The sequence below is a fragment of the Myotis lucifugus genome, unplaced genomic scaffold (assembly GCF_000147115.1).
Source record: "Myotis lucifugus unplaced genomic scaffold, Myoluc2.0 scaffold_94, whole genome shotgun sequence".
Taxonomy (NCBI): domain Eukaryota; kingdom Metazoa; phylum Chordata; class Mammalia; order Chiroptera; family Vespertilionidae; genus Myotis; species Myotis lucifugus.
This window is the reverse complement of record NW_005871142.1, coordinates 3,187,534-3,201,482: the sequence shown is the minus strand read 5'-3', so window position 1 is coordinate 3,201,482 and position 13,949 is coordinate 3,187,534. Positions and strand designations below refer to the sequence as shown.

General features: G+C 59.6%; 1 protein-coding gene across 1 annotated transcript in view; it reads right to left on the bottom strand.

Moving 5' to 3' along the window:
* Positions 1–7,917: 7,917 nt before the first annotated feature.
* Positions 7,918–13,949, bottom strand: part of SDC1 (syndecan 1) — a 10,241-nt gene continuing 4,209 nt past the window's right edge. Inside the window, 5 exon segments of the mRNA XM_006091721.2 lie at positions 7,918–9,982; positions 10,145–10,289; positions 10,863–11,006; positions 11,008–11,363; positions 12,321–12,402. Coding sequence (XP_006091783.2) covers positions 9,813–9,982; positions 10,145–10,289; positions 10,863–11,006; positions 11,008–11,363; positions 12,321–12,402 — 897 coding nt within the window. The 3' untranslated portion in view covers positions 7,918–9,812.

The following is a 13,949-nucleotide window of genomic DNA, read 5'->3' as shown; positions in this document are numbered from 1 at the left end:
TATAAAATAAAATAAAATAAATAATGCATGTCACCCAATTGGTGGCTCAGTGGCTGAGCATCAACCTGTGGATCAGGAGGTCTCAGTTTGATTCCCGGTCAGGGCACATGCCCAGGTTGTGGGCTCAATCCTCAGCCAATCAATGATTCTCTCTCAACATTGATGTTTCTCTCTCTTCCTGTCTGAAATAAAAAAATATATATATTTTTTTTAAATAATAATGCGTGTCTGTTCTTGCCATAAGCCGTGCAGAACCAGGGCTATGTTCTGGGGCCTCCGGGTCCCAGCCCCTGACCCAGAAGAGGCCTCAGTGATTGTGTTGAGGGTGAGGTGCATGGAGTGGTGAGCTCAGGGCCCAGGGCTCCAGGAGGAGAGCTACCCAGGGGCCCCAGTTGCTCTCTGGGGCCTTTCCTGGCAGAGCCCAGTGCCACCTTCTTGGCCCGCTTCCTAGGAGAGCTGCAGGACAGGAACAGGGGCACTGCCCCTGCACCTCCCTACTGGGGGCAGGGACATCCCCCTGATCCTGGATCTGGGCTCACTCGTGTCTCCCCAGCTTGCCCTCTAGCACAGAGGGGCACAGAGCTGGCTGGGGCTGGGGGGCGGGGGGGACGAGCTCCACCCTCTCCCAGTTGTTTGTATCCTCGTGACCATGGTTTCCTGCAGGGCAGTTTATCATTATTGACTTTGGCACCAGCACCCAGGAGTTTCAGGGAGGCCACCGTTTCCCAGGCCTGGGAATACCTCGGGGCTTTCCAGGCGGCCTCGGCCTAAGAGAGCCTCCCCCACTTTCTGTCCAGGTGGTCCTCTGTGGGCGGAACAGGTGAGACAGGAAACAGCCGTGGTCCAGGGGAGCGCCCTGGGCTTCCGAGTGGCAAAGACCTGGGTTTGCATGTCAGCATGGCCACTCCGTAGCTGTACAAAGGAACAGCGTAGGGCCTTTACTTTTCCATCTGTAAAATGGGGTAGTAAGACCTGCTTCTCAGGGGTTCGGGAACATCAGAGTAACAGCCACTATTTATGGAGTGCTTGCAAAGTGCCCTCAGCAAAATGCCAGTTTGTTCGCATTATCTTACGTAGCCTCCCCTCGGCCCTACGAGATAAAAGCTGTGAGCCCATTCCACAGATGAGAATACGGAGGTTCTGGGGAGTTTGTGGGGTCTAACTCCAAAGTTCCTGCCACCATGCTCTTCTGTGACCCCAAAATCAGAGGGTAGGTGTGTGTAGGGCCTGGCACATTGAAGCACAGAGTAGACGGTAGCTATTATTAGTAATTACTCAGAACCCCGCTGTCGGACACGTATCAGGAAATGGAATTTTCAAAACCCTTTTCCCACTCACTTTGACCTTAGCATACATTTGAATATGAACACATTTCACTTCCTGGGTATTTCTAAAGCGCCGCCTGAGTTCCAGGTCCTCGCTCACTCAGGGACCCTCCTCCAGGGTGTCCTCAGCCCACGCCCCCCACCCCACCTCCCAACGTGCGTGCTCGGACCAGTGCGCCCCTATTTCTCTCTCAGGAGGACTCTGGATCGCTTCAGCCCAGCGCTGACTGATGCGGGTCAGTGGGCAACTACGTGCTGAAATACTGGAATTTCTGAGACGTTTCCACGGTTTATGGGGCCATAATATTTGAGGTGGGAACCTGGGAACCGTCCTTGACACCTCCCTCCTCCTTGCCGCCCCTCCCTGTCATGCCCCACACAGGCAGGGAAGGGAGCGGCACAAGCCAGGCAGGTGGCCCAAGGGGCACAGGCCCAACTCTGTGGTTTCTGAACACGAACCCTGTGTCACAATTTGCGGGGAGGGCAGTCAGGACTGTTGTGTTTTTTCATTGACCCAAGAGTTGCGCAAAAAAATCAATCCGCTGGCTGGGCCTGTCCGGCTTCCTTCCTGAAGGTCGTGCCAGCGTCCCTCCCCAAGGCCACCGCTGGCTCCAAGCCTTGTGCCTCTCACAGGGGCCCTGCTAGTGCCCTCACACCACAGCCAGAGCCATACTTCAGAGACCAAAGCCCCCTCCCCATTTGCACCCTAGGAACCCATGCCAATCCACGAGGAATAGACGAAAGGTCCATTAGGAAAATGGGTCCCTCCCGGCCGGCGTGGCTCTGTGGTTGAGCATCGACTTATGTTGAACCAGGAGGTCACTGTTCGATTCCCAGTCAGGACACATGCCCGGGGTTGTGGCCCGATCCCCAGTGTGGGGCATGCAGGAAGCAGCTGATCAATGATTCTTTCTCATCATTGATGTTTCCATCTCTCTCTCCCTCTCTGAAATCAATAATAAAAATATATTTTTTAAAAAAGAAAGGCCCTGACCGGTTTGGCTCAGTGGATGGAGCGTCGGCCTATGGACCAAAGGGTCCCAGGTTCGATTCCAGTCAAGGGCATGTACTTTGGTTGCGGGCACATCCCCAGTGGGGGGTGTGCAGGAGGCAGCTGATTGATGTTCCTCTCTCATTGATATTTCTGACTCTCTATCCCTCTCCCTTCCTCTCTGTAAAAAATCAATAAAATATATTTAAAAAAGAAAAATAGGCCCCAAAATATGCAAAGCAGTTCCCCTCTGGAAAAAGAAATGCAAATGCCAAAAGCTTATGAACAGATCCCTCACCTCCTTGTCTCCTAAATAAACATCAAAGCAACCATGTGATGTCATCTTCACCCCGACCCCCGACCCCCGTGGGAAAAAGAAAATGGAACCGTTTGGTGATCCCTGCGGGGACAGGTGAGGGGTGGTCCCTAGGACCCCCGCAGGCGGAGTGTGATGCCAGGAGCGGCAAACTGGTGAGACTTCTGCAGGACGGTGCCCAGGAGCAGCCCTTTGACTAGAACTCTTCCCTGGGAGGGCGCCCCGGTGCAGACTCGGGACAGTCCCTGTGTCTGAATCACACGATGCTGATAACAGCAAGGCCTGGAGAGAGACACCCACCCCAAGGGGAGAGCCAAGTCAATGGCCTCCATCCACACACTAAACCAGCGGTTGGTTCTCAACCTGTGGGTCGCGACCCCTTTGGCGGTCGAACGACCCTTTCACAGGGGTCGCCTAAGACCATCCTGCAGATCAGGTATTTACATGACAATTCATCACAGTAGCAACACTACAGTTATGAAGTAGCAATGAAAATAATTTTATGGATGGGTCACAACATGAGGAACTGTATTTAAAGGGCCGGAAGGTGGAGAACCACTGCACTAAACGCTCCGCAGACACGAGGAGGGGTGGGGTCGGACTGACTGTGCGTGCTGACGAGAACCATCCCTCTGGTGTAACTACTTGAAAGCACAGACTTATCCTCAGAAGTGTACGCGTGGAAGGAATTTCTGGACGCACACGACGCAGGCCTGTTCGGAGGAATTGCCTTTGGCCGGGGAGACAGGTGGAAAACTTTTCACCCGCCCTGTCCCGCCCCGCCTGGGTTTCTCACCACGTGCACAGAGAACTTTAATGTTTAAAACGGCGTCGGGAGCTGCCTGGGTGGTGGGGTTCGAGACTGATTTTGTTTTCCTCTTTAGACCTTTCTCTATCAAAAGAATCAAAATCCATGGGTTCAGATGTTGCAAAACAAACCTCTCGCTGCCTTGGGGGAAAGTCCACGTTCCTGAACTCACGCTGACGTCTCCTGGCGCCAGCCAGCCGCTGGGTCCCCTCGGGTGCCCCGGCTCCTGGGTCCCCCACAGCCGACCCCACCCGCCTTCCACACCCCAAAGCCCTGTGCTCCCTCGTGCCTCCGGGCCTTTGCAGTTCCATGCTTCTCCATGCTGTTCCATTTACCTGAAAGGGGTGCCCATCACCCCTTCACTTTGCTCCATTCAGCCTTCAGCCGGCTCCAGGTGCCAGGCCCGGCTTCCCCCAGTGGCCATCCCGCCCTGCCAGGCTGGCTCCTGGCACCCAGTGCTCCTAAATGGCCTTTCCACTGGCCAGTCTCCCTCACTGCCTCACAACAGCCTCGAAGGTAACGCCAGGGCCCGGGTCACCCACGCCATCCAGGGCCCAGCGCTGTGCCTGGCTCACAGGAGGCTCCACCAGCTTTTGAACTGACCATGACTCCTGACCTGGAGGCACAGACAGCTGGCACCCCAGGCTCAGCCCCAAAGCCGGCCTGTGTGGGGGGTGGGATTCCTGGGCCTGGCCCCAGACGGCAGGCCTCGGGCCTCGGAGGGAGGCAATCTGGAGGGGCAGACAGACAACGAGGCCGCGCCGCCCGCTCGGCTCCAAGGTGGCTTTTATTTCCTCTTCTGCGGGTGCCAAGTCCCTGAACAAATATTTTCCTGGAGTGGAGGAGCGGCTTAGCTCCCGCCTTGAGTGCTGGAAACACCGCCGGGTCGGGCAGGTTCCAGGAACCAGAGGGAGACGGGGTCTGGCTGCAACCGGAGGAGGAGGGTCATTAGGGCTGCCCGCCGGCTGTGCCCACCTCCTGGCTGAGGAGGGGCCTGCTCCTCCGCCCGCCAGGCCTGGGAAGCCACGGCTGCTCCGCTCAGCACACAGTGCGCGAGGCTCTGCCCTGGGCCTCTCTGCCCATAAATTAGAATCCTCTGGGACCCTGAAGAGAACGCAGGCCATGTGGGCCTCCTCGCTCCTGCTGAAAACGCTGCAGCGGCGTTTAAAGGACCTAATTAGAATCTCAGAAGGCCTTTTATAAGCTTCCCCCCCTTTAACTTTCTTATTACAGAATAACATGCAGAGTGCACTCATCGTACGGGTATAACTTGATGATTTATTTACCTATACATACACCCTGGTAATCACCGCCTCCATCAAGCCAGAGAACATTCCAGAGAACCTTTCAGAGAAGGGGCCTTCGAGCGCCTGCCTGGACAACACCACACCCCCAGCAGAGGTTCCACTGGCTGCGATGACCATCGATTCGTTTGCCTGTTCCTGAACTTTATGTAAGTGGAATTGTGCAACGTGGGCTCTTTGGTGCGACCCGGAAGTTAGAGTGGCACAGAGGACTCGGTGCCTCTCCCTAGAGAAGCTTGGAGCCCATCCTGGACGCTGAGCAGGCGTGGGACAGAGCACGGACGAGGGGGCGCAGCCACACTCACACCCCTGCCCTCTGAGTAGGTGCTGGGTGGGGGTGCAGTGGGGCTGGGGAGTAGGAGGGAAGGAGGGAGCCAGGCAGGACTGTGTCCACTGCCAGGCAGAGCCAGCTGAATCCCAAGCCCCTCCAGGCTCCCCGCCCAGGGCCCACCCCCAGCTCCTGCGCCAGGAACCCTGAGCTCACCTAGGCCCACCTTTCTCTTCTGCCCACTGGAGAGGACAGGACGTGAGGGCCCTGGGCTCCTCTCTGAGGAGCAGTCCCCTGCAGACCCAGGGAAAGGACTTCTCTCCCCGAGGCTGCCTAACCTGAGAGGGGGCCTGAGACACCCCCTGAGGCCCAGCTCTGGGGTGACTGCCTTCCAGCCCCACCCCTGACGGCCAGCGCAGAGGACAGCCTCCTCACAGGCCCCTTCTCCCTCAGGCTCCACTTAGTGCACCTGTGGGAGGCTCCTGCCGCCCAGTCAGGGTGGGACAAACCTCCTAGGTCCTGCCAGTTTTACCTCCTAACAACTCTCAAAACGACGCCCCCCCACCCCCATCCCCAGCCTCTCCGCTGTCGCTGGGACTCTGTCTGTCACCCCAACCCTCTGCAAGTCCTAATTCGTCTGGCATCACCCTTGGCTTCCGGCTCTCCCGAGGCCCTCAGAGGTTCCAGGCGAATGGCCTGCCGCCTTCCCACCACATTCAGCCTCATCTCTTCCCACACCTGCTTTCAGTTCACATCAGCACGCAGTCCCTGTTTTTGCCAAAGCTGTGCCCTCTGCCTGGAATACCTTCTCATCCTCGCCTGGGAGGCCAGTTTGAATGTCCTTCAAGACCCAGCAGAAGCACCAGCCCACACGGGGCCCGTCCCTGAAACTGCTCTCACCCATCCATCTCCCCCGGACCCCAAACACCCTGCCAGCGGGCGGTGCGTCTTCGCTTTGGATGTGAAAACCCAGCGCCATCCCACGCCAAGCCCCAGAGACAAGCAAGGCAGAACGCAATTTCAGGCAGAATGGCCACAAAGTACGAAGGCACACAAAGCGAATGGCTCATCCGTTAGAAAATAATTGAAATGAACTGTTAGTGGGAGATCCAGTGAGTCCCTCCTCCCTATACCCTGTGGAACACACACACACACACACACACACACACACACACACACACGCCACATGGACGTGGCCCAAAGGCGAGGGGACTTGAAATGGCGCTCAGTCGCTCGGCTCCAGGCGTGGCGAGGAGGGAGCCGGGAAAGCAGAAGAGAAGGGGTCAAGGTCATGGGAAGGGGGGCAGCAAGCTAAGGCCTGAGAGATGGGCAGAGAGAAATTCCTGAGGCCAGGTGCCCCAGGGACTTGAAGACGGTGTTAAACCCCCTTCACAGGTGAGCTTCCCTTACTGTCAGCCTCCAACATTCAGTAGATTAAGCCTGTGATGGCACCACCCATCCGGGCAGTGCCCTGGGGAAGGGACAGAGGTGTGACCCAGGAGCAGCAGGGAGCCCGAGCATTCAGCAGACAGAGGGGGTGGCACTGGGCAGTTTAACCCATTGGGATGTGACAGGAGCAGGTGATCAGAAGGCTGGGGTCTTGAAAACTTGCCAGTGGAGGGGACACCACCCCCCACCCCCACCCCCACCCCCATCTAGTGCCACCTTCTGTGTGTGCACGGCCCATGTGGCCTCAGGACCCAGGCCCCTGTCCAAATCCCAGCTCCACCGCTCACCAGCCTGAGACCTTGGGGCAAGATCCTTGCCCTCTGTGTCAGCTTTTGTCTGTAGAGTGAGGACCAACGACCGCAGTGCCATCTCTGCCAGGTTAGGAGTTTTCAGTGGGGAAGGGAATAAGCCGGGTGCCCTGTCTAGCGGTGTCTGGCCGACAGGACGTTCAGTAAAGACATTAAGTCCAGGTGGCCTCTCCCACAACTGTGCCCTCGATGTCAGCCCAGGGCCGGGCAGAAAGCAGGCTCGGTCCAGTCAGTGTTTGAAAGACCTGAGGATTGTCCCAGCCTCCAGACCTTGGGGCCATGTCAGGAGGGTAGCATCCTCCACGCTGCAAAGCCGCCCAGCGCCTGCCATCCCTGCCCCACCCACAGGCACCGGCCACAGGAACGGTCCTTCCCCGTGTCCCTAGGACACACCTGGGGTCTGGTGTAAGGGGCAGGCCTGCACCCAGGGCCAGGCTGCAGGGAGATCTGCCATGAGGGGACAGCTGAGGGGCTGGGTGGGCGCCCACAGCCTACAGGAGACTGGGGGTCAGGCTGGGCCGCCAGGTGCCCTGAGAACACGGGGGCTCCTGCAGTGCTGAGCCTTTCCAACCCCCCAAATTCCCACTGCCATGTCAGGCAGAACGGCCTCAAATTGTGTGCAGGCAGTATTTGTAGATCTTCGGCACTTCAGACCGTCTGCTGGTGAGTTCTCAGGGGTCCCCGGACAATGAGCAAACAGAGGGGCTAGCACACTTGAGTCATAGGGAGCCTTGTGTCCTGTGGGAGGGAATGATCTAGAACAGTGGTTCTCAACCTTCCTAATGCTGCGACCCTTTAATACAGCTCCTCATGTTGTGGTGACCCCCCATTTCATTGTTACAAATGGAACATAATTAAAGCATAGTGATTCATCACAAAAACAATATGTAATTATATATGTGTCTTCCGATGGACTTAGGCGACCCCTGCGAAAGGGTCGTTCGACCCCCAGGTTGAGAACCGCTGATCTAGAAGGAGAGTAAGGCAGAGCCTCAGGAGGGAAGATGGTGAGGGCTGACGCAGTGGGAGCAGGAGGGACCGATGCTTCTTCACCAAGCCCAGTGCACAGCCCAGAGCCAGGCTACGCCTCCCAGAAGGTGACCGGAAAGGACATCGCCAGCCCAAGAAGACACGCGACCACACGGCAGCCCAGAATGACAAGTACCGTTTATTCGAGTTACACGAAGGGGCCCAGCCACAGGCTCGGCACTGTCCCAGGGGCCAGCAGAGATGAGCTCGGTCGCAGACCCCTTCCCCACCCCCGAGCCATGTCCAGTCACACATTCCAGGGCAGAAAGTCCCAGCACTGAGCACAGGGCACCGGTGCCCCTCCTGGGGCGGTGCGCCTCTGAGTCACATGTGTCCCCCCCCTCGGAGCGGCCGACAGAGCAGCCGGAAGGCTGTCAGATTAAATAAGCGAGTACAGGAGTTCCCAGAAGCCCGGCGGGGGGCCTCTGCTCCCGCAGAGGGGTGAGGGGGGCCGTCCAAGGTGTCTGCGAGGCCGGCCTTGGCTCCGGAGGGGCCTCCGTGTGGCCGTGACCTCGGGTCAAGCTGTGCTGGGGGCGCTGCCGCTTCGTTAACCGCTGAGGAGACGGTGCTTTGAGCTTGGCTACGCGTAAATGTACGTATGTCAGAACTTCTATGACCTTGGCTGAACCGACCGACCTCCAGAAGGATATTAGCAAACAAACAAACAAACAAAACCAGAGCGACTCTGGCCCCGGAATCCCACCCCGGGGCGGCCAGGGGGCGGGGGAGGGGATGAAGGCACGGAGCCCTAAGTTTCCCAGCATCGTCGTGGTTAGAGAAAAGGGTGGTCGCATCCGCTGGCCAGCAGAGAGGAGGCACAGGCAGCAGCGCTCACGTGACTACTTATATTACAGTTTATCACACCGGGAGAAGCTACTGTACAGGGAAAAACCCATTGGATTAAGTAGAGTTTTGCCAAAAGCAAAAGACTATCCCTCTTTGGAACATTCCGGATCCCAGCCAGGCCAGGGCCGCAGGAGCTCATCGAAGGTGAGCCTGGCCCTCGGGAGGGGCTCGGTGCCAGGTGTGCCCGGGCCGCCTCTGGTCACCTCCCGGGAGAAAGCGTTCCCAGGGATGGTGTCAAAGAAAGAGCGGGGTCCGAGGGAGATTCCCGGGCCCACCGCCACCTCGGACCCCGCAGTCCTCCCTGGTCCCAGCCGGAGGTCCAGGACGCGATTCTCCCGTGGGCTCCCCACCGCGGCCGAGCTCCTGGGCACGGGCCGGCTGCTCAAAAGAAGTGACTGCCCGCGGCAGCTGAGGCCGGCCAGCCCCCGACGGGGCCGGCCAGGCATCCCTACCCTGTTGCACACGTGAGTGACAAACTCAAGAGACCACACATACACTCGGCCTCTATGCCGGCTTCCAGATTTGGTTCTAGTTTAACAACAACAAAAAAAAGTCTTCTTAACCCTGATGCTGCGTCCTGACGGTAGATTAGGGAAGCAAGATGGGGGAGTAACCAAATCAGCTTAACTTACCTCAAAAGTAATAACGTCTACTGGGCTATGAACAAAGAAACTAGAGGAAACATGTGCAAAAACAAGTTGGTATCTAAGTCAGCCCTCCCCACAAAACCAAGCGAGCTCGCAGGGAGCCCCGAACTCCTCTCCCCGCCACTCAGCCGACGACGCCCCCAAGACGGTGGGTCTCTCCCAGTAAGTGCTACAGGGGCGCCAGCCCTCAGCCCCCGCGGGCCATCCAGGTCCACAGCAGTGGGGTGCCCCCCTCGCCAGGGCTGCTCCAGGTTGGAGAAACTGAGTCAGGCGGTGAGACGCCAGGCGCTGGCTGGGGTGAAAGGTCAGAGGCGGAAGCCCTCGCGCCCCAGGCTCCAGGCGGAAGTCGGAGAAGCAGAGGAGAGCCCCCAGCCTGCGCAGGGCTCCGTGGGGAGGGGGCCGGAGAGGCTGGGAGCGTGGGGAGGTGGCCCGGTGCCCGGGAAGGCCGGCCTGCAGTTGTTCTTCACGGAAGAGGCAATCGGGGGCCTAGAGAGCGGCAGGGGGAGGGGAGACGGCTCCTGTCAGGCATAGAACTCCTCCTGCTTGGTGGGTTTCTGGTAGGCCCCGCCGTTGGCTTGCTTCGGCTCCTCCAAGGAGTAGCTGCCTTCGTCCTTCTTCTTCATCCGGTACAGCATGAAGCCCACCAGGCACACGGCACAGATGAGCCCCACCAGGCCTCCGGCGATGACCCCTGGGGAGGCGGACGGAGGCCAGCTCAGCGCAGCTGCTCCTGGGCTAAGTGAGCAGCCGCCCCCACCCCCTCCGGGCAGCCCCCACACCAAGGCTAAAGATAGCCCCGCACCCTAAAAGCAGCAGTCTGCCCTCCGTCCCACCCACCCGAGAGAAAACTCACCTCCCAGCACTTCCTTCCTGTCCAGGAGGCCCTGTGAGGCCCCGGTGGCCCCGGTGGCCCCGCGACCCACTGGGGGTTCCTTCAGCTCCTCTCGTTCCTCGGGAGACCAAGTTGTGCTCTCCGTAGACACATCGAAGGTGAAGTCCTACGGGAGGGCAGGGACAGGATCAGGCTGGGTGGCAGCATCCAGGTCCATGTCCAAAGCCAGAAGCAGATCAGGCCTCCCCGGTCACAGCCGCCACCAACTCAGACACGGCCATCCCCATTCCCGGACCTCTGGGACCTCCACGCCAGGCCCCTCCTGCCTGGATTATGGCGGAGATGTGTGCATGGATATAAAGCGCGAGTTTCAATAGGAAAATAAATAGGCTCGCTCTAGTGTAAAATCACCACGCTCTACAGGACCAGCACAAGCCCTGGTAGAATGGCGCAGCGCAGCAGGGGCCTTGCGAGCCTGGGGAGCCTTGGTGGTCTGGGAGGGCTCCTCCGCTCTGGCCTCATTGCTTTAGTCTGTCCCGCTCCGGGAAGGTGGGACCCATGACCTTGTCTTCATGGTGGGGAACGGGATGTGCTCAGGGCACAGACTGTTGGGTATGCCAGTCAACCAGCCACTGTCCCCGCCCCAAGCCCTGTGCTCAACCAGTCAATAGGGGCCGCCAAGCCCACTGGGCACCCCTCGTCCCAGGAAGCACAGAGGCCCACAGGGGCCGGCACTCACCTCCTCCCCAGAGCCCTCGCCTTTCGGGAACTGGGTGACGGTCCCAGCCTCAGCAGTCCTCCCGGTGACCCCAGGGTCTCTCTCCTCCGTGTCGGCCGTGTGAGGGTCGGCCGTGTGAGGGTCGGCCGTGTGAGGGTCGGCCGCGGCCTTCGGGGGTTGAGGTCTTGTGGTGGTCAGGCTGCATGTCCCTGAGGGGATGCAAGGTGACAGGTGCCTGGGCAGTGGTGGCTCTGGTTGTCGATGCCCGGTGGGTGGTGGGGTGTGGTGTGGTCTCGCTGGGTGGCTGGGTGGTCTTTTCCCGGTCGAGAAAGCCAGGTTCCAGGTGGGCCAGGAGCACTGTGTCTCGCTCCTGGTCTCCCGCTCCGGCGAGCAGGATGGAGGTGGAGGCAGCCATGGTGTCAGCGTCGGTGGGCTCTGGAGCCGTGGGCGTGACCGTCAGGAGCCCCATGTCCTTCCAGGTGAAGGAGGTGGTCTGTGACACGGTGAAATCTTGCAGAGCGCCTGCAGGGCCCAAGCAGAGCAGGTTGGGGTGGGGGAGGCTGCAGAACATCTCAACCAGCCAAGTTCAGGCTGCGAGGACCCCTGGGTGGGTCCGGTGCCCAGGCTAGCACAGCCAGCTCTTCCTCCCAAGAGGAGCTCTGCCCCTGGGGTCGAGCTAGCTGACGCAGAACCTGACTCTGGGAAATGAAAAGACCTGCCTCTGTTTGCTGCCTGTGCCTTGGACGGCCTGGTCTCGGGGCCAAGAGACACTAAGGCCGCCTGGAAGAAACCTTCCCTGCACTGGCCGCAGCCCGCTCCCTGGCTGGGGGTGTCCTCAGGGCCCTGGGTCCCCGTGCAGGCACCTCTCTGGCCCCCTCCGTTCTCTCTGCAGAAAGGTCCAGGCTCCCACAGAGCAGAGGCCTATGTCCAATTCCCAGCCCCCAGGCCCCTGCCCAGGCCACTTCCCCCAGGGGTGGGCCTCAGCTCTCTTCTGAGGTCCAGCTCAAAAGCACCTCCTCTGGGAGGCCTCCCTGACCCCCTCTAGCTCAGGGACTTCATTTCCCCAGGGAGAGAGGGAGGGGGGAGGCAGGGGAACATTTATAAAGATACACACCCCACCAGGCTCTGCACTGCCTTACAGCTAGTTCCCAACGACCTTATGAAGTCAAGATATTATCCCCATTTTACAGATAAGGAAATAGGGGCTCGGAGAAGTCAAACAAGCTTCCAAAGGTTGTCCAGTGAGTAGAGAGGAGAGTAGGAGCCCACGCCTGTCTGCAGCGGGTGGCCTCCGGGGCCTCTGGGACCCACCACAGTCCCTCCTCCTCGCCAATACATGTTTTCCCCTGGCAACTCGAACCCCATCCTTCTTCCCCGGCATCTTCAATTGGGCCCAGCCAGGGGGCTGCCTGGCCACTGTCCTAGCCCACAGCCCACAGCCCGCTGCCGTCTTGGAGTGAGGCCCTCCTGCTGGCTCACCTGCACCCGAGCCGGAGAAGTTGTCAGAGTCGTCGCCAGAGCCATCCTGATCTTCGGGGGGCACATTTGCAGCCACAATTTGCTGGAAAAGGGATCAGAAACGAGTCTGAGTGGAGGCTTGCCAGGGTGCAGGGGTTCCGGGGCCCCGTCCTACTCACACACAGCACAGGAAGGAGCCCTGGTGGGTGTCTGAGGACTCAGCGCTGGGCAGGCTGTGGCCCCCCACACCTCCTAATGCTATGACAACACCATGTCAGTGTTGGGGTGCAGAAGCACACGAGAGGGGACCAGGCCCTCGGTCCACGAAGCTCCGTCGGGTGGAAGAGCCCAAGCCTCAGAGAGCAGACAGAAGGCGCTGTTCCTGGAACACGGGCTGTGGCTCCCGTGGGATCCCACCAGCCCAGCCCACACTGGGAATCAGCTCTTGGGGCCACTGGCCAGGGAACTTCGAGGTTGAAGACTGGGGCTTTCAGGAACTCCCAGGAACAAGGACACAATTGCCCTGGCTCCAGAAAGGCAGCCCCAGGCGCGCTGGGGACCAGGAGGGGCGGGGGGCAGAGAGGGCATGGGCTGAGCTGTCTGTGCTGAGGCAGGTGTGGCCACGATGCCCCTTCCCACAGCTGACCTGATGTCCCAGCCACAGGAAGGACCGGGTCAGGCCCTCTTGGGAACAGGTGAGGCTGATCTAGAGGGGCCCTGCACTAAGGAGGCCCTGGTGCGAACAGCCGTCCCAGGCATGCTGCCCGCCTGGCCCAGAGGCTGTAGGTGTCAGTGGTCCTGAGGCAGGGGCCCCACAGCAGGACCAGGGAGCAGGCCGGGGGGAGGTGGGACGCTCCACACACAGCCGAGTGGGGATGTGCAGAAACGTGGCTCCAAGAGAGCAGGTGGGGAAGGGAGGGCCAGCAGCCAGTTGGCAGGAAGGGTAGCTATGTGTCCTGTTCAGCAACAAGACTTTGACCCAAACAACCCTGTCATCCAGTCTGTTTTGAAAGGACCCAGCATCAGAGCCAGAACCAAAAAGAGGCAGAGAAGCAAACCAGCACAGGTCAGGTGTAGAGAACCCTTGGCCTTTGCCACTGCTGGCGGGGTGGCCCTGGGGACATGACTAACCCTCTTACAGCCTCAGTCTCCCCATCTGTAAAATGGGGAGATAGTCAAATCTCCATTCCAGGATTATTGCAGAAATCCAATGAGGCTATGCCCATGAAGAACCGCACAGAGCCTGGCCGGCAGTAGGCGCCCTGCCAACAATGGGGCTGCTGGAACCCAGCTCGGGGAGGGGGGCCGTGGGGCCTGTCTGGGAAGCGGTGAGATGGAGGTGGGTAGCGTTTCAGGAGAAGAGGGGGCAGGAGCACGCCGGTTCACAGGAGGCTCTGTGCAGACTTGTCAGAAGGCATCCACCACCGGAGGCTGGGCTCCAGGGAACCGGCTTGCTTGCCAGGTCCTGGCCACGGCCACACGGCCACACGGCCACACGGCCACACAGCCTCACTCTTGAGTGGAGCTGATCGGGGAGGGACAGACAAGCCGTGCGGCCTCCTGAGGCTGCCTGGGGCGGAGCTTGGACCAGGTGGGGCTTCTCATCAGGGAAGCTTCAGACACGTGTAGAAACCGCTGGGCTAGAAATAC